The sequence below is a fragment of the Dysidea avara genome, chromosome 7 (genome assembly GCF_963678975.1).
Source record: "Dysidea avara chromosome 7, odDysAvar1.4, whole genome shotgun sequence".
In the NCBI taxonomy this organism is placed as follows: Eukaryota; Metazoa; Porifera; class Demospongiae; order Dictyoceratida; family Dysideidae; genus Dysidea; species Dysidea avara.
Window position 1 is genome coordinate 2740572 of NC_089278.1, and position 25838 is coordinate 2766409.

General features: G+C 38.5%; 1 protein-coding gene and 1 long non-coding RNA gene across 2 annotated transcripts; one reads left to right on the top strand and one right to left on the bottom strand.

The window, feature by feature from the left end:
- Positions 1 to 670: 670 nt before the first annotated feature.
- On the bottom strand, positions 671 to 16386 carry LOC136259893 (uncharacterized). The gene is made up of 3 exons (XR_010703384.1): positions 16252 to 16386; positions 15210 to 15343; positions 671 to 708 (listed from the first exon to the last, which is right to left on the bottom strand). It is a non-coding gene; the product is annotated as an uncharacterized lncRNA (long non-coding RNA).
- A 3376-nt stretch (positions 16387 to 19762) lies between these two features.
- On the top strand, positions 19763 to 21545 carry LOC136259869 (T-related protein-like). The gene is made up of 5 exons (XM_066053423.1): positions 19763 to 19800; positions 19857 to 20130; positions 20182 to 20340; positions 20407 to 20536; positions 21382 to 21545. The coding sequence occupies exons 1-5, from the start codon at positions 19778 to 19780 to the stop codon at positions 21543 to 21545; spliced, it is 750 nt and encodes a 249-aa protein (XP_065909495.1). The 5' UTR covers positions 19763 to 19777.
- The last annotated feature ends 4293 nt before the right edge of the window (positions 21546 to 25838 follow it).

Consider the following 25838-nt stretch of genomic DNA (forward strand, 5'->3'; position numbering starts at 1 on the left):
AAAGTACTGAAATTTCACAAGCTGGAGTAGTGCATGATATTAAATCACAGTAAAACAATAAGAAGTATCATATCCCTACTGTGCTTGAGTGCAGTAGGGATATAACACTTCTTCTAGTTGAAAATTCCAAATTTTTCTGTGTACTTCTTTGTTAACTTTTTTTTATAAATAATTATTATGACTGGTGAACCCACGCATACCATGGTGCCGCATGCCCCAATTATCGTCTGAAAAGTGAAGTATCCATCACACTTCGTTGTCAGCTATGTTCAACCCATTACACAGAATTTCAAATCAATAACTGTTCAAAAAGCACCTCTGCAATCAGAGTAGCCACTATGAAAAATACAATGTACTTCGTTTATTTGCAAAAAAACCCATAGATATCGAGGTGAAAATTATATAACTTTATTTGACACATATCCTCTAGCACTAACTGGGTACAATGATGATGCCACACTTTGCTACATATTCCACAAATTTTATTTCATTGCAGAGTGTCAACTTTTACGTAATTAATTTCTAAAGGCTCTGTCGACCTCCTCTGGTTGGCTCCTGCTTTCATGTTTATTAAATTGAATATGTATAATTTATCATGTCAGCATGATTGTATACTATCATTATCATGATTGTTACTCACCATCATGACAATCAAGTAATCACCACTATTGCTCAGCTCAAATAGTCTTGTATGCTGCAAGGATATTTCTGCAGTAATAGAATAAGACAAAACCCATACTGGAGTCCTAACAAAACATTATTAATGGATGTGTAATTTTATGGGTATGACATCAACCTTAAAATTAAATTTCTACAATATAAACTTTCAATATCACCAAGAGTATATAATGTGGGAGGGAGAGTGTCGAACTACGCTATGGCCTGTGAAAAATGAGCCCGTTAAGTCCTATGGCCTCGACAAGAAGTGTAAATAGGTGAGACCGGCGTGCGATGCTGTGGGTTGAGGGCGCGCACGCTTATATGCACGTGTGTCACAAATATGGCTGAGTGCAGTTTGACTGAGAATGGCGTTGTAGGTGCCAGAAGACGAAGTACACGGCGCAAACTGTTAGAAAAAGAAGTAGAATCGGCGAGCAAGCAAAGAAGGACGGACGTAACTCAGTGTGAGACAAATAATGGAGAAAACTCGAATGCAGGAGCTACCACAGCTAGAGCAGCCCAAGTCACGAAGCAAAAAAACCCTCGAAAGAAGGCTAGAGCAAGCAATTCCAAGGAATCAGAGTCCACAAACGACGATGGCTCAACTGTAACCACGGCTCGAGCATCCCTAGCCACAAAGCAAAAACCTGCTCAAAAGAAGGCTAGTCTAAGAACAAGCAGTTCAAAGGGAACAAAAAGCTCAGAGCTTATAAGCAGCAAAGGTTCAAGTGCTGGAGCAACCACGACTCAAGCAGCCCAAGCCATGCAGCAGAAAACCTCTCAAAAGAAGGGCAAAACTAGTAAAACTAAAGCAATGAAGAAATCAGAGAGGGATGAGTTGTTGCAGTCAATACAAAGTATCAATAGTGAGGTTATACAGTGGGAAGTAATCAGTAAACTGAAGGAAACTTTTGATGATGGTGGATTACTGAAAGATTTTGCAAATGTGTTGTGTACATCAGAGCAGCCTCTTCGAGAAGTGCTTGTGCATCACCATCGTTACTTTGGGACACTTTACATCAGCAGCAAGAAACTACCAGACTCCTTCTTACGATTCCAGCTAGATTGGCACAATTACTGTAGTGTTTTTCTGCTTAGTGAAGAATATTCTTTGCAAGACATAGATTACCAAGAGCTGGCTGAACACCCTGTGAATACCCTTCGAAGCACATGGTTGGAATTTTGTAAAGCAAATGGAATGCCTGTTCCCCACTGTAACAAGGTTATGATAACAGTGTCATCTACTGTGTACCACTTTTTATTAGAACATCTAACTCGATTTCAGAAACAACTTGTTGAGTCTGGGAGTGTAACAATAGGAACAGATGAAGACAGCGTGTACTATCGTTTTGGAGGAGCAGCACTTTGTAGTATGTTGCATGCGCTATACAAGGAAATCAAACAGTGCTCTGATGACCAAAGAAATGTCCTTTCTCAAAAAATCACTGTGCTACAAGCTATCAATACCAAGGACAAATCGTGCATTCCAGGATACTTAAAGTATCGTGACAGGGGTTACATGTATTTCCCTGATCCACTTTTTGTACCATACCTTCGTGAAGTGGACATGGTCTTAAAGCAGGTGGTCAATTCAAAAGGGTTAAATGAACATGGGGCTGATTTAATAAAGGTGAACACTGGTAGATAGTTTAACTTTATAAAAACTATTCATCTTTATTAGAGACCATGACTGGGTGTGATAGTCTCAAACGCTTGTGTATATTTTGAAATATGTTGTTGTCCTTTGCAAATCGAATTATGATTGGTGTTGTTTCTTGCAGGTGGGACACACTACTGTCGCTGCACGTCATGATCTACGAGCTTCATTTAAAACTGTATTGGCCCAAAAGCTACCAAACATCGAGACTTTCAATGAAAAAGTTTTAGAAAGTGTTTTTGTAGAGTTTACTAGGAAATTGTGCAATACTAGAATTCAAGAGTTCGTCTCTTCAATGAAACAACAACTAGCTACTAAGAAGGGTGTGGCATCCACTGTAGAAGTAAACTTACGGAACACACTGTTAACTCATCACACGCAACTGGGGACTAAGTTCACTGCAATATAGTACATGCATTCTTGACTGTATGATTTGGCACATATTGTGCATGTGAAATTTCAATAAAGATAAAGTAGTACATTAATACACTGGTCAATATATTACAAGTTAACTAGTCCTTTGTGCTTGCTGTACCATACTTGTGCTTTACTAATGGTAGCTCAATTCCAACAGACTGGTCTCGATAATCTTTCCCAGTTTGATGGCTAGCAACACACTGCTTAACCAAATGAGAACATCTTGCTGTCGCATAGTTTGCCGCATCCAACTTTCCACCAGCACTGTATTTATATTGGCTAAACAGACTCTCCACTGCAGATCCAGAAATTCGAAGGGGTGAAATAAAGTATGTTGGATAGCAATTAAAAAACCATTTAGCAAGTTAAAGCCATAGACATCTATCCGTAGAAGGTCCCATGCTACAAATAGAAAAATATAAAATACACACATTCTGAATCAGCTTACTTTGCCATGACAGGAACTCCCTTTGTGTGTTGGAAGTGTGTGGGAAATTTGGGTCTGTAGAAAGAAAACTAAAATCTCACACATGTGTTCAAAGTAAAATACCGCATTCAAGCAGATCAGTAAGCCATCCGGAAAAGTAGCGGTATCCCTTGTTGATGTTGTTCAGCACCTCAGAATTGAGACCTCTAATTCTTTCATGACTCAGAAACCCATGTTCAAACAGGCATTGACAGGCTTCCAAGTATGCCAATGTTTCAGCTGTCTTAGCTGCTTCTTCAGGTGTAGTATGGTCCTGATGAATATACCAGTGGAGCTCTGACAATACCTGTTCTTGCTATTTCACAGCCAGATGACATACATACACATTTCTCACAAAACCACATTATTAACTGCATTATCTTTGCTGGTAAGATATCTTTGCTGGTAAGGCATTTAATTTAGTCCATGCATCCCGCAAGCAGTGAGTTTCCTTCAGCTTTGGTACCATTCTTGCACAATTAAGCTTCACTCGACTCAATTCTCGTTGATACAAGTCATCAATTGTATCCCATCCAAACTTGCACTGGCCACTGCGCTGAAAATGCTTAGTACCAGTGCTCTTTGAAGAGAACAGTGCATTCACCATATTTTTGAGCTGGTAGAAAGTAAAAATTTACGTGCATTATGATTGGTACATACCTGATGAGATGGGCAGATTAGCCAGTAAATGTGATGAGGTGGATTGAATGGATTCACCATCCATGGTTTCACTTCAAAAATATCATCTTTGTTTTGAGCAACTGAATATACTCCATTGTGTTTGTGGCTTGCTTTTATGGCTGAAACATTCGAAGATGCACCATCACAAACCAACAGGCTTGTTTTCATGCCATAAAACTGAAACAGCTTGACTGTCTCTAAAACACATGCCATGACAAATTTCCCTTCCATGGAAGAAGTTGTAAAGTAAGGTCCCACAATGTCAAATTCACTGGTAAGGTCATGCCATAGAAACTGGAGTGTATAAGATGTTTGCTGTGCACTGTCAGGTTCTTTCAATAATCTATAAATGTCGTTAAGAGAAGACAATTCTTGGTGGGTCATGGCAAGGCCCATCAGCTGATGGCTACGCAAGTTCCACATCAGTTGACATGCAACTTTTACCTCATCAAATATGAGTACCCTATCCAATTTGGGCTCTTGTTTACCAGCTTCTCTGCACTGTTCCTTGAAGATTACATAACGAGCAACCTGCCTCTCTATGCACTGACTGCTTGCTCCTGGTTCATGCATAAATGCTCCAGTGTAGGCTTGTAATGTTGACCTGGATGGTAATTGCAAAATTCCAAAACTTTTAAGAGCCTCATAAGCTGCAGGACTCCTGGTATATACTGCTAAGGCTAAACATAAAAGTGCTATATAAATGGGATTCAACATACAAAGTAACTGACCAATTCTAACAGTTATCATGCTCCATCTGTTACCTCGCTCTCCAGAAACTGACAAACAATCATATAATAATAATATAATCAATTAAAACAGTACTGTAAAGCTTACCATTCTTGGACTGATCATGCAGGAACTGCTGCTTCTGACGCTTACTATCAGTGTACCAGATCTCCTTCATTAAATCACCAACTCCGTGTTCACTACCTTCAAGTAAAATCTTTTCCAACTCTTCAGTCCTAATACTCTCCACAATAGCACACATCTCGTCATGCTGTTCATCATTCAACGTTACATCTGACTCGGAACACTTTTCCAACTTTCGTAATAAATTGGATCTCTCACTTTGCGCATGGCATTTTCTCTTATTCTGGCTAGCTGGAGACATATATGAAAGCCTGGCCCATGATGATGACAATTGCCTTTTCAGCTTTCGACTAGGGCTTTCTGCTAAAGTACGGCGTCTTTGGCAATTCAAATAGTGGATTAGCCTCTTACAAGCAGCACAGTGAACTTTCATAGATGCTTTTTCAGCTGCAGTTGCATTGCTGGCCAGCAAAAACCATAGCTTGCAGTTTACTGAGTCTATTCGGGAAAAAGGTTCTGCAGTTTTCCTCACACTTTTAATATCAAAGCGGATAGATTCAAAATAATGCGAGTTGTAATACTTTGGGTCAATACCAGGACAAAATTTGTATCCAGAGCCAGCACAAAATTGACTGCACAATTCCTTCACATCACTGACAGACTTCAAGGTACCTGAAATCAGTTTCTTCATCATCACATGAACTTCGTACTCCATTCCCCTGATGGTTACTTGGACTCGCGAAGTAAAGCCAAATGGACGGTGAAACATTAGTGTTTGCTGAGTTATCACTACTATAGAGTTCCCTGCGTCATCTTGTGCTTTAACAAAACACAGATCCGGAAAATCATTGGTCCCAAGCTCGCACACTTCGTGATGAAAAAGCTCATGTTCCGCTCGATCCACCTCCCCAATCTCTACAGGACCGTTGTTCTCCTCTCCAGACACTCCTTCACCTCGTTCTTCACTTACTGCGTTCGCTTCAGTCCCTTCACTGTCACCGGCGATGCCATCTTGCAACTCATAATCGATTTCCCGTTCAATATCACTGGACATTTCAACATTTTGCTGAACCACTGTATGTCTCGAAGGGGTTTCAGCCATCATTCACTTTGGTTCTTGCGGCCATGAGGTCTTAGCCGCCTTGACATAGACGTGTCGATTCGTGCCTATCAACACCAGTCGAGATTACGTAAATACACGTAGGCATCCGTAAATATCCGGAAACACTTAACGGGCTCATTTTTCACAGGCTATAGCGTAGTTCGACACTCTCCCTCCCACATTATATACTCTTGATATCACCCAGCCATAAAATAGAGTCTCTCCTTTAAGTGAAAGATCTAGCAAACATAAGATATTTATTATCTACACAACACATGAAGAATTGACAGATGACTTAGCTACTTGATTGAATTACAAAGAAATAGTTTGAAGAATACATAAACACATATTATATACAACATCTTCCAGAACAGTTTACACCCCTGACTTAATTTGTAGGAAGTAGATGACTGGTACTCTAGTTTATTTACTGCTACAAAAGGAGGAGTAACTTGAGGCAAGCATGAGGAATTATGTATGCATTTATCGCACAGTAAAATTTTGGCCATAGCTAATCGTGAAATTTGTACTGCATAAAACAGGTTTTGTATTGACAGCCAAAGTTTGTACTAACTTACTGTGGTGTTAGAGCAAATTTCGAAATTTGGATTATCAGCATGCGTACATTTTTTCCACATAGTTTTGTTAGCAGTCATCCTTTCCACTAGCAATTATCTAGTTTGCATGTGGGTCATCACCAGCACTCACACCAACATGTGGTTTTGAACTATGACAAACCTTCTGCTGGCCCACAAACTGAGCTCAGATCAATCACTTGTAAACATTCTTCTGAGTACAACTAAGCACCTACTGACTGAGCTTATTACCACCGAACTGCCAATAGGGGTTATCCAGCATTCCAGAGTCACGTTTTCACACACAAATGCTTGGTGTAATGAGTATGAGTGGATAAAGAGTGAAGCGTTCTACAGTGATTTTAAACCACTAAGCAAGAAGTTTTGGTTCAGAGATATGTTCAACAGGTACAATATACCATTGCAAAAAGAGGCCTTCAGTAGTAAAACAATATTGCTTGAGAAAATCTTAGTTGTGAGTTTTGTAATGTATCGTGGGTATTGGTATTTTCCCACATTCAATCCACTCACAATGTTTTCCCATGTGATTGGTCTATTGAGTTGGAAATGTCAAACTAAATTTCTGATTAATTTTCTGAATTTCTAAAAGAAATTCTAGCCATCATTGATGATATTTTACAAGCAAAGAAATTTTATAAAATATACTCCAAAATACACTCATTAGCACGTGAGCTGCAAACAATAGCCTTCTGACAAAATACAGGTAAAGTTTTGCTATAACTGTACCTTTATTACTACTCAGGTTTGTCGTACTGTTTGCTCAGGCCTCTTTACTCTAGACTACCACCACTTTGTGACATTCATCCTCGCAGTCATCAGCCAGAACCAGAGCTTTGGTGCCAGAGCACAGAGTGCAGTTTATGATATTAAGCACTTATTTAATTAATAATTATCAAAGCACTGTGCATATTAATTTTGATGCTGTAGCTAATGCCAGCTACATATGATGCCAGAGGTGATTAAATTTGTTGAATTTGTTCAGTTATGGTATATATAGGCTGTGCCTTTATGATGTGCGTACAACAAGTTAATGTTAGTTGATATTCTCAGTGTATCACCACTAGTGTATCCATGGTGACAACATGTAGAGGTCTTTATGCAGGATGGAAGCCATTTCAAGCCTACACTGCCACACTAAATACAAGTTCATATCAAAGTGTTGACACAACAGATGTCACCCACGGTACTAGTCACTCATGGTGTAGCTAGCTAACTTGTATAGGATACCATCACCTGATGCTAAACTGCAATTTCAAGCATAGACACTCTGTGGATAGTGTGCAATGTTATTGTCTTGAAGTACAGTGACTACACAACGGTTTTTCTCAGTCCCGTAGCATCAGGTGATGGTGACATTGATTACTAGTATCATTTTTCTTTCTGGTTCTACTAGCATTTTGTAGCATTGACTGCTTTACTTTTATTGTGTATAAGATGTTGTGGCACAAGCTCCATACACCAAAGTGCATATTGGAGAATAGTGAAGAGAGATTGACAACATTTTGAGTAACATTAAATTTCATGGTTTCCTTTCATTGCAGTATACAGCTGTTACTTTAAATGTAGCATTATTAAATGTGTGTTGTTATTCCCATGTACATGCAGGTGATGTCAAATGTTAAGCATACCAGTAATCTATGTGATCACTGGTACAAGAGCAAGCAGTAATATTAATTTTGCGACCTGGTCTGACAAAACAAGTCTTAGCTATAACCTTTCCAATTGGCAGGCATGACTTTACAAATCATAACCTGTGCTGCATGAGCTCTGCTTTCCTTGATCAGTGGTCTCTGCCAGAAATTTCACACAAAGGAGATGTTGAGTAGCTGGTATGTGTTGAGGTTGTGTTCAAAGTAGGCTGCCACATTATTCTTAGAAAGTAACGAGTGGGACGCAGACATTTCACCAAACTGCCACTTCTCACAAGTTAATTACGACACTACTTACTGTTTGTGGCAAATTTTGCAGGACAGACAAACGTGTAAATCCAATCAGCAAAAACTGTGTGACTGTTTTTCAAGTTTTCAATCATAAAGATGACTTGCTTGTTAAATTCAGCAGCTACACGTTCAGCTCAAGCTACGGTGCAAGTTAACATTCTTGATTCAAGAAAACGCATATTCGATTTGTTAAAATTTTATTCAAGTATTAAATCATGCAATTTACTTCAAGATGTCCACAATTTGCAACCTACAGCAGTACAATGACTTGATGTAATTACTCTATACATTACGTATTTTGTAACATTCCGTGCATGGCAGATATACATAATGGACTAGTGCAGAGTAATGAGACAAAAGATTAATTCTCAATAACCACATTTATTGCAGTGACATCTTAACTGTCACCACAGGCTTATAGAATATATTGATGTATTTGTCTACATCATAAAATATGTCACTGAATTATGTACTGAATTAGTGCAGACTGCAGAGTGATGGGGAAGATGAGCTCTTTAATTTCCCATTTCCAGTAACAACATTTGTAGCAGTGTCATCGTACTTGCCACCACAGAAATTGGATGCTTGATATGATCACTAACATGGCAGCAGGCTCTGCTGAAGTTAGGACTATAGCTACTGGTCACCTGACAACTACTCTCCCAATGGCCATCACCATGGTACACGTCTGAAGGTGGAAATCGTCCAAAAAATGCACCTGGAAAGTAACCATGCTTACGTCTGAATTGATTCTTTTTTTCTTATAGTTTGTGGTGTCAACTGGAAAGTGCTGACCTGTCAAGTGGAGTGCAAGATGTGGGTTACACTAGACCTGTTGTCCAGTTGTATGAGAATGAGAGGAACACAGAACTGTTGGCAATGAGATGATTGTGACCAAACCTGGGAGGTATTTGCTATGAACATTGGTTGCTCAGTAATCATCAGAATTTATTTATTGCTACAGACTACACCTATTAATAAATGGGCATGGCTGAGCATATGTTTGCAACGCAATAAGTGGGTGTGGCTAATGAAAGAGCTAAAAAACTAGTGTTATTAAGCTTCCACATTTCCATTTGTCATTTGTGTATCTACAGGCAGGCATCATTGCTTATTTTACTGATGATGCAACAATCTACCAATGCCTGGGATTGCCAAGTGTGCGTATAACGGCCACATCACTCAGGCAAGGAGCCACATTACCAATTTTGATTCATAGTGGCATTATTATACCCACTGAATTTTATATGCAGGGTTATTTCCTGAGTTTGAAAGTCAACCCCATTTGTGTATCTTAAGACAGACCACAATGTTTACCAGATGACACGTACATTGTTCAGCCTTGTATATTGTTTACACCTGTCAACAACAATCATTCCTCTATACCTCCTCTTATCCTTTCCCATGTGTAATGATGTAGCAGTGTACATTACATGTTTTGTTACACATACTCCACAGGTATGTGATGGAAATTTAGAAGCTTCCAGTAATAATGTTGATTTCTGCTGCGTCAGACAAAGTTTAGACTGAGAGTGTTTCCAATCAAAAATTGAACATTTTTACTATGCACATGGTATACATTATAAGCACATCTACTGTGAAATAACTGAGGGAATGGTCTGAATTTGTTCCCTTATTTTGTACATGTACAAGTTGCAGCATCAACCCAGAAGTGTAGTGCAAGTTGGTTAGACCTCTTGTCTACTACTACACAAACACTGCTTGTGGGAAGAGTTCCATGCTGTGGGCAACAAGATGATTGTTACCATGCATGGAAGGCATTTTGATGTTGGTGGTCACTATATCATGTTATTTTACAGGAGGATGTTTCGTCGTCATAACTCCAACAGGATTAAAGCCAACAGTTCTCTACACTACTACACAGTTTGTGCCAATACCGCTGGGTAGGCACATTGGATGTCACTCACAATGAAGTTAAAATGAAATACCAACATCCATCCACTCCTGGAGCAACCATATGACTTGGTCTTTACAAAACAATGAAACTAAGTCATTATCAAGAATGTCAATGTGAGTATAATATATTTCTTTTGGCAGCCTTTTCTCTGCTGCTACTAGTACCAATAGCAAGCTGTGTTCCATCACATACTATGGAAAGCTGGATATAACCTTGCAACAAAGAATATTTTAATACACCTGCAGGTCTACATTATCTAATACATCATCTATGGATTTTCCACACTGTAAGCTTGTACTCCTGATTCAGGTGCAATAACAAGTAACCATTAAAATTTTGTTCAAAAGCTAAAGAGTTAAATCATGCAATTTACCCAATTCAATGTGCATTTATCCTGCAGCAGTAGAATTACAATAAGAATACTACAGAAATGGCGGTAACAAAGAAGACAATGAGAAAGGATAGCATTTACGTTGGTATTATTCTACCTGTCACCACAAGCCTTATCTACATCACAGATTTTGTTACACACACTGCACAAGTATGTGATTAAAGTCTGTAGGGTGGTATTCCTGATTCAAGGTTCAACAACACATAACCAGTAGTCTATGTGATCGCTGGTACAAGAGCAAGCAGTAATATTAATTTTGTGGCCTGGTCTGACAAAGTAAGTCTTAGCTATAGTCTTACAAATCATAACCTGTGTTGAGTGATCTCTGCCTTCCTTGATCAGTGGTCTGTCAGCTATTTCGTATGAAGGAGATGTTGAGTAGCTGGTATGTGTTGAGGTTGTGTTCAAAGTAGGCTGCCACATTATTCTTAGAAAGTGACGCCAACATTTCACCAAACTGCCACTTCTCGCAAGTTAATTATGTCACTACTTGCTGGCTGTGGCAAATCTTGTACGACAGACAAACGTGTTAATGCAGCAATTAAATTGAAAACTGTATGGCTGTTTTTCAAGTTTTTAATCACAACCATTTTTTTAAAGATGACTTGCTTGTTAAATTCAGTAACTACGTGTTCAGCTCAAGCTATGGTGCAAGCTAGCATTAGTTAACAAGCAAGCTAACACTCCACAATCTGGATAGAGTGCATATTAAGTAAAGAAACAAGACATATTTCCACAAACAACATTTATTGCTGTATCTTCCTAACATTCATGACAGATGAGGTTGTCAAGAATGTATGTATTGATGCAGTTGCAAGTTTAAACTCATTTATGAGTTCAAGGACAGGCTACAACATCCATACTACACATTTGTGTCGATAACACTGGTGGTGTCAAAACAAAATAGATGTCACTCATAAATGTACCATATACGTAAAAAGTTTCGAGGTGGAAAACTTTCGTAGATGAACGACTATGGCAAGATTCGTAGGAAAATTTTCGTAGATAGGTAGTTACAATAGCTAATTATATGTATATAATTTGGATTTGGAGGAAAATTTTCGTAGGTGAAAGGTGATCTACAAAATCTATAAAAATTTTCCACCTCGAAATTTTTTACGTATACAGGTAACTAATATGAGCATATCATCACCTGATGGTGAGAAAAGCTAAACATCTGACCATTGAACTTCAAGACAATAAAGCTGAACAGAGCTAGAATGACATATCAATATGAACAGCCATCACATATCCAGTTGCAGAATATATATGCTATGTGTACTATCATAGATAATAGAGTAAAGGGAATAGGAAACGCAAGCGATTTCCCGTTTGATTTCCGTTACCCGTGACTTGAAAAGGCAAGACAGTTTTGTGCTCAAGCATGGGAATTAGTGTTCTAAGCAGCGTAAATAGTAACCCAACAGACTACAGCAAGTATTTAGGCCTTTGTGAGAGATTTTAGCGAGAGAATTCAGACCGTAGATTTTGTAACAAAGCGCATCGCATTAACCGTAATTGTTACACGCTGTCATACTTTCGCTCATAATACCTTCATGCCTCGTCCATACTGTTTCTTTTTATAGCCGGTTCCACTTTCGAATCTTGTGGTAAGCTAGGCGTGTCACCAACACAGTCTTTTACCGTTGCGTTGCACTACAAGGTGGTTTAAACTTTTGGTAAAAAATGGAAGATACTTAGTCATTTCTTCAAGCAACAGTTACTGTTTTGCTCTGATATTTCCTCTGGTTCTCTCTGTTAAATGGTAAGGAATAGGTTTATCACAGTTAAAAGGATAGAATATATTTACGAAGAAAGTAAAGTGGTTTAAAGTAATTTTTGGGCCATTTTTTTCACTTTCAATCTCCTTTAATTTTGCGCACAACTTCCTTGAGGGTTGGTACCATCCTAGTTCCCTCGGTTACTTACTTGAGTTCATTGTAGCGAAGTTTCACAGTTGTTGGTTGCAAAATTCTGTCGTTACAACAATTTGTCTCTCTTTGATACAAGCGCAGCAAGCGTAACGAGTATGTTAGTGACGTAATACACGGAATTCCAATAGAAATGTACGTATTTTGTGATGTCATGTTATTGTGTTTCCTATCCCTTTTAAGTACTCTATTATCTATGGTACTATAGACTTAAGCAGTGACACATCCTCAATCGCTTTATTTATTCCTATTCTTAATTCACTCACTGAGTTGCTTCAAACTGACTTTGGAATCATGACTATGAAAAAAATGCTTCTCTCTACGCAAACCCAATTCAGTAGTTGTGAAGCTCAATAGATGTACTGCTTATACAATTAGATCCAAGGTTCAAAAACAGAGTGATAATGAAGAAGAAAGAAGTCATGAAACTCTACAGTCCAACACAACTGAGAGTCCATCAACCCCAATATATGCCTCCTCTCCTAAAAGAGCTTAACAAGTCAAAGGAGTGTTCTTTGAGCTACAGCTGTGATGAAATGATGAAAGAACACGACAGTGAACATGATGATGATTATACATCATGTGAAAAAGTTGTTGATACTAAATTATCTTGGAGATTGAGCCAATACTCATTGTCATACTAGTCCATTACAGTATTGTATGGAGAATAAATCATGGTATCCTCTACTTGCATGAATTGCAAGGAAGTATCTGACACCTCTCTGTATACTACAATTTCATCAGAGAGATTATTCAGCACTGCATGTTGGTAATATTGTGTTCGACAGACAAAAGGACATGACTCAATGTTGAGAAAGTAGAAATGTTACACTTTAAAAAAAACACATTCACTTAAAAACTCAAGATACCATAATGGAAATGCACACATACAGTAGGGATATAAAATTTCTTATTGTTTTATTGTGATTTAATATTGTGCACTACTCCAGCTTGTTTCAGTACTTCTTATCGATGTGCTATGGTCCCTAATCTTTAGTTCAAAAACCCTATTTTTTGTGCATTGGTTTTTTTTTTTTTTTTTGTAAAATAACATTATTATGACTGGTGAACCTACGCATACTGCATTAAGAAAAAGAAATGGTGTGGCATATCCCAGCTATCAATTATCACAATCTGAAAAGTGAAGTATCCATTACATCTCGTTGTCAAGTTATGTTCAATCTGTTACACAGCATCACGAATCAAGAACTGTTCAAAAAGTGATCAAAGTAGCCACTATGAAAATATGGACGATTTCCATTATGAAGGGAAGCCATCATGCAAATCAACACTTTTCGCTGTCAGCAAAGATGAATGAGACACAAAGAGGACACTGGTAAGTCATGCATTGTACGTACTGTGGTATATGCCAAAAGGCACCTCTTGGGGCCAAAGCGACATCGAACAGTGAAAAAATCAAGCCTGTAGCCTTAGCTGTTGTCGAGTTATGCTTGTCTGAAGGCATCAGTCAGTTACTAAGTCAATCATTAGAAAATTCCTTTTATTTATTTTTTACTTAATTCCGTAGCAACTTGCTTAAAGCATTTCGGGTTGATCTGAAGGCTTGTTTGGGCTTAGTTTTACCCAACTAATACTACTTCATCGTCGTCAGGGATGGTAATCAATATGGTAGTGATAATCTTATAGAGCACCAGATAGTATTAGACACACTCCATTTCTTAATATGGAATTTTTAACAAAATGAATTAGGGTTTGACTCCTTCACATGCACCAAGAGTTAACAATACAGTAAGCGCTACAACCTATTAACTCTTCATTATATTGAATGAACAAATTCTGCACTAGTGTTCCCTAAGGCATAGTCTAGTCTCCTGACCACTTCAAGCTCCTACAACTCTTTGCATGTGACACCCAAAACAGTGTACAATCACCTAGACAATCTCTATCGGGCTAAACTGCAGCAAACAAAACTGAATGTTGAGAAGCTAATTAATAATGTACCTCAAGAACATTACCACACTACTAATAATTAACCCTATAGCCACTTTCCTTGCTCTAGAAAAAGCAAAGATCAAGATACTCTAATAGAGCAGTCAAGCACTCCAATATAACAGCCAGTTATTCTAATAATACATTTGACTATTTTGAAAATATTGTGACATTTAGCAACACCATAAATAGCATGAAAATGTGACAAGAAAAAAATTAATGGCCTCGCCATATAATCCTACTAAATTAAGTTGATGGACTTTAAATTTATGAAAGCTTGGCTATACCTTGTTGAGACATGATTCTTCCATCTGTGGGAACCACATATACAATTGCATGGAGTGTAGTAGTTGTAGCGGTTTCTGCTACTGCAGTGTTCACATGTGTTGAGATCATGTGATCATGACTGAAGTGCTTCAGTGGAGCAACAAATTAGAATTGAGTGATAGTGTAACTATAACAATCATTACTGACTTTTATATCACGATAATGGTAGTATCATGATATTACTATTACTCCATCGGCAAAAATTGTTATGTTATCTATTACACTACTTATTGTTTTTGTAGTCAACACTATCACAGTTCTTCAACTTCAACACTATTGTGTTTGCTCTTACTTTGAGTATGTATAATTTATCATGTCAGCATGATTGTATATACTATCATTAACACAATTGTTACTCACCATCATGACAATTGATTAATCACCACTATTACTCAGCTCAAATAGTCTTGTATGCAGCAAGGATATTTCTGTAGTCATAGAATAAGACAAAATCCATGATGGCCATGCTAGCTGCTTTGCAACAATGTGCTGCCCTATAAAACATTATTAATGGATGTTTAATTTTATGGATGTGACATCAACGGTAAAACTAAATTCCATATAAAATTTTCATGCAATACAATATAAACTTTCAATACCACCCAGCCATAAAATAGAGTCTCTCCTCAGTTAAGTGAAAGATTTAGCAAACATAAGATTTGTTATCCACACAACACATGAAGGAGTGACAGATGACTTCTTTTAAACAGCTACTTGATTGAAACACAAAAACAGTTTGAAGAATACATTATATAGACCCTTTTCAGGTGAGCTGCTGCCATAGCAACATCCGCCATCTTAGAGTACAACCCGTTTTGCAACCCTGTTAGTGTTGCTTTCTATAAGAGTAAAACAATACCCAGGAAGTAGAACTTCTTCTGCATTCCACAGCAAAGGTTGACCTGGTTAAACGTATGCTTTCCCCCATGCTACCAGGCTAGGGTTTCAAAATGGGTTGTACTCTAAAATGGCGGATGTTGCTGACAGCAGCTTACCTGAAAAGGGTCTATACAGCATCTTCAAGAACAATTTACACTTCTGACCTCGCTTCTGACTTAATTAATTTGTAGGCAGTAGATGACTGGTACTCTACTGCTACAAAAGGAGGAGTAACTTGAAGCAAGCATAAGGAATTATGCACTTATCGCACAGTAAAATTATTCCCATAACTAATGGTGAAACTAGTACTACAATCCAAAGAAGCATTTCCAGCCACCGAGCCAGTAGCCATTATTTCTACAAGTGAAGGAATTTTATAAAAAGTATTCCCATTGCCATGCGAGCTGCAATAATGGACGTTACCACCACTAGACGAGAGAAACTACACCCTGGCATGCCAGTTTGGGACGGGAACAGCAGGTTGGCAAAATACAGGTAAGAATTAATTTCACTATAACTCTACCTTTACTACTCAGGTTTGTCGTAGTGTTTGCTCAGGCCTCTTTACTCTAGACTGCCACCGCCTGTGACATTCATCCTTGCATTCATCAGCCAGAGCCTCGGCGTCGGATCAGCTAGAGCACACTGTCTCACCAAAACATATATTAAGTGCGAGATTAAGTGCTAATTAAATCAATTAATTATCTAATTTGACGTCACTTTTAAAGTAAATCAACCCTGGTGACATGTAGAGGCAAGTCTACACTGCCACACTATATACAAGTTTGTATTGAAGTGTTGACACAACAGATATCACTCAGTACTGGTCACTCATGATGTAGCTAGCTAACTTGTATATGGTACCGGCCATCACCTGATGCTAGAACTGAGAAAAGCTGTTGTAGAGTAGCTACCATATATTCTACAGCTAGTCGGACACATGATGACTACCAAACTGCAATTTCAAGCATGGACACTCTGTGGGTAGTGTGCAATGTTATTGTCTTGAAGTACAGTTTTGCCTTTCTCAGTCTTGTAGCATCAGGTGATAGTGATCTTGATTGCCAGTCAGTATAATTTTTCTTGCTAGTATTTTGAATATTTGATTATGTGTAACATGCTCCACAAAGTGCATATTGGAGGAGTAGAGAACAGTGAAGAGAATGACCTGAGAAGACAGATTTATTTCCAGTGGCAACATTTCAAGCAACATTAACTTTCATGGCTTCCTTTCACTGCAGTATAGCTACTTTAACAGTATAGTGTTGTTATTTCCATGTACATGTAGGTGGTGTTAAGTTTGAGAGTTAAAAGCATACCAGTAATCTGTGTGATCACTGGTACAAGAGTATTAAATTTGTGATCTGGTCTGACAAAACAAAGTCTTAGTCGCTATAGCCTTTCCAATTGGCACGACTTTACAAATCATAACCTGTGTTGTGAATACTGAAGATAGCTAGTGGCTTAGAACTTTGCCAGCGTGAAGATGTTTTTGTAGTTAACATGTGAGTAGACTCAATCATGACAAAGGCATGGGTTGTCAAACTTGGATGTTTGTATTTGGAAAGACTATAAGGCTTCCATTTTGTCACACCATGAACGAGTCACTTTCTGTTTTAGCCGACGCATGAACCTTGACGAAACCTAACATTCTGTTGTGATCATGAGACCTCAGTAAGTAAAACATTGCTACAAGATTTACTCAAGAGAGCCATAAAATATTTAGCTATACTGTAGTTAAGCAGCAAACTGTCTTGTCACTATTATTCCAGCAGTCACTTAACATATATGATAAGTTCTTTAATGGCTTACAAGATTTATACTTTGTTGCTTACCCATCATGCCCACCACATCCCTTCAAGTTATCAACAAAACAGTACACAGTGTACATTTGCCAGTATTGTTGTTTGTTCAGCGCCATTTTCCATCCTTTTCATTTTGCACTATGTATATATGTTGCCATTGAGTCCCAGACAATTAGCCACTTTAAGGACTGGTGACCTTTCTATACAGATGGATGCTGGCTAAGACAGGTTCCACTATATCTTTAGTCCATATTTACTGCATTGATGTAGGTATGTATATCACTCCAATATTCAGTCTAGCCTTTTGTGTTACATGATTGACCATATATGGGAATCCTACATACTCCACCAGCAATTAATCATGGGATACTTGTATACACAGTGTGTGATTTCTTACCTGAAGGTTCTCACCTAATCAGCAACATATACACACAAAGTAAATTGTTGCTGTGAATGTTACTTTGTTGTTATCAATGTTAGACCACATGGGTCACAAGTTAAGGCTCCACAATATGATGTGCATAATTTGTCATATAGCCACCTTTGGATCAATCAAGGATCCTGATTATTGACCTGCCTTTCCAGGTCAGTTTACATACTAAAGCCCATTAAGAAGTGTCCAGATTATGTATAGGTGTCAATATGCACAGTAGCAGGTCATACTGACTGTATGTGTAGCTATGCTATGATGCATGCAATGGCTATAATGATTTTCAGCTCCACGTATATATTTTTCTGTTACATCCAGACATGAATACAGGAGGTTTTTAATACATTATGACAATAGACCCTTGGTGAGCTGCTACCATAGCTACTTTCACCATCTTGGAGTACAGCCCATTTTTCAACCCTGATAGTGTAGGAGAGAGCATAGGGTTAACCTGATCAGCCTTTGTCGTAGAAAATAGAAGCAGCTCTACTTCCTGGAACTGTTTTACTCCAATGCTATCAGGGCTGCAAAAAAAAACAAAAAAACGGGGTTGTACTCCAAGATAGCGGATGTTGCTATGGTAGCAGCTCAGGGTCTATATAAGGCCAGGCCAAATTAATTCACAGTTTATCGTCACCACCAGCATGGGATTTTAGGAATAGAGCAATAATTTCATAATTCATTATTTCTCACGTGATAATCATTGCTTACGCTTCTGAACTCGTTTTTTTAATATTAAAACATGGTGTGTGCAACAAACGTGACGATTATTCCCAGCCTGGACTTGTTAGTACCTTCAATAAATGGATTTCTAAAGAGAGATTGCATAAACGAATAGCTAAGTATTAACAGTGACGTAATCAAATAAGCTCTGCAATCATTGTTAAAGTAGCTAGCAACTGTGCGAAGCTACTTTTTAAATGTTTTTCCATGTTAAAAACATTATGAAATATGAAAAATGACCTCCCGCCCGCATGACTTTTTCAAATATCCTGGACGATAAACTGTCAATCAACTTGGCCTGGCCTAACTAATAATGATATGTGTGTATTTTGTATGGCTAACATGCATGATATTAAATCCCAGCCAGTGGTTAAATACGCACTTAAAGCCAAGGGACCTGCTGGTGAAAACAGGTCAAACAGTGTAAAAGTAGAGGAAGAGAGTAATCAATTGGTCCCAGGGACAGCTGATTTTCCCTAGATTAGTCTCGTGAGTTCTGCTTGATCAGTGGTCTGCCAGCTATTTCACGCAAAGGAGATGTTGAGTAGCTGGTATGCGTTGAGGTTGTGACCTTTCAAAGTGGGCCGCCACATTATTCTTAGAAATTAACGAGTGGGTCACCAAAGTGCCGCTTCGCGCAAGTTAATTACGTCACTACTTGCTGGCTGTTGCAAATTTTGCAGGACAGACAAACGTGTTAATTCAAGCAGCAAATAAATTGAAAACTGTGTGGCTGTCTTTTAAGTTTTTAATCGTAACTAAAGACGGATGACAGCTCAAGCTATGCTGAAAAGCTATCGCAGCACCTCAGAAGTCTCGTTAATGTCCTCTATTCCTACCTACTCGAGTAGTAGCTGCAGTAGTAGCAGTCAGGATTTAAGCATCATCAGTGGTGAATGTGAAAATCGTCGTGACATTGCATCGACGTAAGTGTCAACTCAATCGTGCCAGTACTGTCAATCATTGTACTACTCAGGTTGTCCGATGGCGGAACGGAAGTGTCAAGTGGAGCCAGTGGATCAGGACAGACAGTTCATGTCTCCTTGCAAGAGAACGAATTGTGGAAACAGTTCTATCTCGTTGGTAATGAAATGATTTTGACCAAAGCTGGCAGGTAAGAATTATTGTGTATGTATTTCAGCACCACAATTATAGCTACATGCTTTACAGGAGGATGTTTCCGTTTGTCGTCGTTACTCCATCGGGACTCAAGCCAGGAGCTCTTTATAATGTAGTATTGCAGATAGTGTGTGCAGACAGCTTCAGGTATAAATATACGGACTCCAGATGGCACAGCATTAACAGAACAGATGTGACGCATGACGAAAGTCAAATGAAGTATCAGCACCCATTTACCCCTGCACTGGGAGAACACTTGAATAATCATCCATTAGATTTCAAGACCATGAAATTGACACACCACTCAACAAGCAAGAATGGAGACGTGAGTACACATGATGTTGTTGATACAATTTCTGATGTCTATCACTACCAGGTTTTATTAAACACAATGCACAAATATTTGGTAGAGGTACACATTAAAGAAACATATGGTGAAGAATGTCACCCCCAAAATGATGTTGAGAAAGCAAGCTATGTCTTTAGATTCCCAGTCACTACCTTTATTACTGTAACTTCTTACCTTTCACCACAGGTAATTACATCACAAAAAAAAATCATATTACTAATTATGTAGAATGTAATCAATCTTTACCTCTAGTTAACACAATTGAAGGTGGATCACAACCCCTATGCTAGAGGTTTCAAGAACAGACCAGATGAGCAGAATTTAATACCAACAATTGCATCCAGCCCATTACCCATTATCTTCCCTCCTCCAAACCCACATGGTTAGTACCATACAGTGTATGATATGTATACTAGACAAATGCTAAAAGCATTGTGGGGCGAGCCTGATCAATTGATGTTGATACTGACATTTGCCGGTTAGTAGCTTTGCTATATGTTTGAGGATTAATTTTTGGTGAGAATGACAACTACAGCTAAAGCTAGTCTGTATGAAGTAGCAGAAGTACCAGTACATGTAGGAATAAAATCAAAGTACTGTCCTACAAATTTACCTTGATTCTCTTTCTTCAGCAGTTTCGGTCCGTCTTGTTGTCCTAGCCTGCTCTCTTCTTGTCCTGAGGCTCTCTTCTATTTCTGACTGACTCTGCTGTAATCTTATAGTAGTACGTCTATTCCTATCATACTCTCTGCGCCTAGCCAATCTATACAAAATGGTTGAGTAATTCTACTAGAGTTGTAAAGTGATTATATTAAACCTTGCATCTCTTTGTTCAGGTGTTTCTGTCTGTCTGCGAATTCGGTCGCGCTCTCTCCTTCTTCGTAGCCTCTCTTCTCGTGCTTCATCAGTCTCCACATTACTTGCCATGTGGCACAATCTGCACACGTGGTAGCATGGACTGGTAAATTCTTGTTCGCTATCCGTATACGTGACGCTCGTACATACCTTGGACCGCTACATTCTCGTTTGCCATCCGTGTTTGTGACGCTCGTACATACGTTCTACCGTTACATTCTCGTTCATCATCGTAAACGTGACGCTCGTACATACGATGATCGCCGCATTTGATCGTTAACTATGTCCGTATACTTGACGCTCGTACACACGGGTTTGACCAGCTAGTGTGGGGCTCGCTCAGGCTCGCCCCAACTATTGGTGGTATTCTAGGTCTGCCAATTGCATCACTGCCATCTTTCACATCACTGCAATCTTTCCCGACTGCCATAAACCCAGCTTCAGTCAATTTCTACCCTAGTCTTACCACTTACTACCCAGATCCTTATGACTATCCAGTCCATTATTCAGTCAGTAATGAAGAGCAGCAAAACTGAATACAAGTAGTTGACGTTTATAAATTTATAGTAAATGAATTTTGTGTGTTGTTTATTATCAGGAATTGTTTGGCAAATTTTATTAATAAAGCTAGCACTTATTTGGGAAATGGGCAGTGTTGGGCAAGTTACTTTGTAAAAGTAACTAGTTACATATTACTTGCAACTGAACTATTTAGTTACAGTTACATATTACCCATAAAATAAAGTAACTAATAATATTACATATTATATTACTTTGTGTCCACAGCCATAAGCTGTCACGTGTGAAACTACCACTTTATCACGTGACATGATTGCGTGGTTGGACAATATGCAAATTTTGGTTATAAGTAAGAAGCTGGTGAATAAGTAGACCTCGTTACTTCGTTGTGGCTAGGCGTTACTCAGAGGATAACCAACGAGATTAGTAACTTCGTTACTTGTAGTAATAATATTACGTAATTTTAGACTCGTTACAGTAACTATATTACTTAGGTAACGCGTTACATTTGTAAGTAAAGTAGCTTGCGTTATATTACCTGTTTTTATAGCGTATTTCGTTATATTACTTTGTTACCACAAAAGTAATAATATTACGTAACGCGTTACTCCCAACACTGGAAATGGGTTGCTCAATACTGACATTATTTATAGAAGAATGCAGTCATGATGATATTCAGTGGCAGGATTAATTTTAGACCAATACAACAAGAGTCACCAAATCCTCATCAATCAAATCATTCATACATTACTCAACATTAGAACGTGAACAACTAACAGTATTATTAAATAACCACTGTACATTTCTTGTATTTTTAATGTATATAATTACAGCAGTAAAAGAAAATTATGTTAGATACACTAATTGAAGGAATGGAATGTGAGAGACAAAACATGTGTAATGCACTCTAATAGAACATACACTTGCTTGTATACAGTCATTAGTTGATGTGTATTAGTGTGACTACATATAACCACTGTACCTACATAGTGTAGGCTGCAATAACTGGGCTCCATGTAACCACAAGCTAGTTTTTAGAATGTGGATGGCCATTACAGTTTCACGTTATGATAGCCAGACCAATCTCTCATATCTCGTGCCATGTATTGCCTTTTTCACTTCAGACATTGCCATCAATGGTACTTTACACATTGTACTATGCAAAGCATCAATTATTCTGACCATTGCAGTGCCAATCTCTTTAAACAATGTGCGCCCAATAAAATAGGAAAGTAATATTCATTGGCTGTATAGAGCGTGTGAAAGTGTCCAGTTGCATGGAGCTCCAGGGGACTGGCATGGTCCATCAATATCATTTTCCTGTGGCGTTGGTGAGTCGTAAAGCTAGGTGCTGCGGTCATGTCACCAAAGTAACACTCCACTAGTAACATCTGGTCTACACCCCAGAACAGATGATCTCTTCTGGTATACCAAAAAATTTTACCAAGTAATTGTCATTCCTTACCCAGGCACACCGAATGCTCTGTGCTTCATGCGGTGTTACTTCTTCGAGGCCTCAGATGATTGTACAAAATTTGACACATCAACCTGAAGTACATAACACAAACTGATCGGCACACAGGTACATGCTCTGTTCACCTCCCACTAGCTTGTCAACTTCTGATGTGTATGCATAGTTTGTTGTGTTTTGTTTTTGTATCTTGTGTTTTTGTAGGTGATATAGCTACTCCTACATCCATGCAAAAAGCCAAGCTGTATAAAAAGGGTGCGGCCTGAAATCAAAGGTGGCGGTCATGAAATGGCTGCAATGATGTTGATGTTAAAATGCTGTTTTTGATTCAGTGGAATGGAATGGTACATAAATAATTTCAATTGGTGGTCACCTCTTTATAAAGACCATCTTCTAATAAGACCATCTCTTTACAAAGACCATTTACTTTAATGTCTAAATTGTTGTTTTACATTGTATCCCCATAAGACAGTCTTATCAATGAATCGTGTGCGACATGTTATGCCTAGAAAACTCAGAGTGATAACTGATTTATGATACAATACAGCTATCCCATACAAATTAAAAACAGACAAAAAAGACGTGTCCATTAAGCTAAAAGTAAGAGTTCATGAACTCTTGGTAAAAGTGACTGGTATTTAAAGGAGCTAATTATCTGGTGAGGCCAATAAATGAATGTTAATATACACTGGCAACCAGGGGCGGAGGAAGTAGTTGATATGAGGGGGGGCTGGGCTGACCCAGACTTAGTCTCTGGTTTGGTATGGTGAGACCAAAAAAAGAAAAAAAAAAAGGTCGCAACCAGCTAACAATAGCTGCCCACCTCACCAGCTACGTATTCATAGCTGATAAACTATATAAAAATCCTTACATAGCTCGCTACACACTGCTCTAATACTGTGACTGCTTTATTAGACTGACTGCTGTATTAGAGTATCTCGATCTTTATCGCGGTTTTCAGCCCCACTCCAAGAAGGATAACTTAGGCGTGGTATCATACTGAGAGGCAGACCGAGGGGGGCTTTAGCCCCCTAGCCCCCCCTTTCCGCCGCCTATGCTGGCAACTATATACTAGTCTCGCGTGGCCAGACCCTTTCCGCGCAGCCGCTTATCGATTGGAAATTATAAGCGCCGCCTTGTAGCGCCGCGCTTATAATTTCCAATCGATAAGCGGCTGCGCGGAAAGGGTCTGGCCACGCGAGACTAACTAAATACCGTAATTCGCTTTATTTTCGTGCAAAAATTTTTCGTGATAAAAACTTTCTAGTAAAAATATTTTATAATCTTGGTCCTTTATCATTGACTTGGAATTAATTCCCTGTCAGTCTAATTGGCTAGTAAATTGGTACCTTTCCAATATAATAGTCATTGTAGAGGAGAAAAAAAGATTACCAGGCAATTACAGGGACGCTATTTAAATAAGCAGCAAGACTGCACGAGTCAATGATAAAGGACCAATTTTTTATTTATTTATTTTATGAATTATAGCCAATTAATTGCTTGGTTGCTGGTATTAACATTCATTCCTTGGCCTCACCAGATTTTAGGCCACTCCAAATAAATTCTCTGTTTCCCGTCCACCGCCCGCATCTAGTTACTGTCAGCTCTAAATATTCCATTATTCCGTATTCTTCCATTATTTTCCGGTTATTCTTGCATACTGAGAGGCTCAGTAAAAGCCATCTTGAAACAGTGTCAGCTCACGTGTCAGTAAATGATATCGAGTTGGCACAAACTTCACGTTTGTACTATTTTTGCAACTTGAAAAGGAAGGAACAAGCTTAAGCATGCTTTTTATGGTTGTGCCAGGCAAGTAATGGCTTGAAAAGCTGCCAATCTTATAATGAAATAATGGAATGGACCGCCCGCCCGCATGCAAATATGCTTGAGTCCAGGACGGGAAACAGAGAATTTATTTGGAGTGGCCTTAGCTCCTTTAGTTGTCAGTTTGATATATAGCTAGCTAGGCATGTTATTTTTGTATACAGCTAAACTGTTTTGCATGGGGTATATTGCTGTATTACAAATTAGATATCTTTTCTCAACATGTGGTGCACAACTGATAAAAAAAGACCATCCTATGGGATACAGCATTAAAGTAAAATGGTTTTCATAAAGAGGTGAGCACTAATTCAAATTACCTAAGTAGCTACCGTTCCATTCCACAGAATCTGATTTACCTATTAAAATAATTATTGGGTCAGCTTGCAGCAAACTGCCATTATCAAAAGCCCCCAGGGGTGGGACAAGATGTAGATGTCAAATCCCCAGTAGGTGTGTGGGGATCCCCAGGGTGGGGGTGAGGCTTTACATTTGATAGGTACATTAGAAACGATACCTTGTAGAGTGTGTGTTAGTCTAGACCATATGTTTGGACAAAATGCTAGTAACCTGATGGCATACAGTTTTCTGATGATGAGATGATGACAGGTGCACCATTACGTCATGCCACTACTAATACAGGTGTAATATAGCAACACTTATTAAACAAATTGTGTAACAGCCACACCCACCCACTGTTCATTACAATTAAATGTGTGGCATCACTCATGACATCAGTAGCTGAACCAGCCTTACCCTGAGGGACACTTGTACCGCTGTATAAACCAGCTAACGTATAAATTGTGAACATAAACAATATTTTCAGACCATTTAGATGTAACCACTGGGAGTATAATACTAGCACTTTTCTTGGGATAGACTTTCAAAATACAAGTGTATGTGCTTCATGCTCAAGTTATACAAAACTACCAAATCATGTACACCACACATATAATACACTAGATGTAGGTCCCTTTAGTACATAAGGTTCTGTGTACTATACTCATATGGAATGATC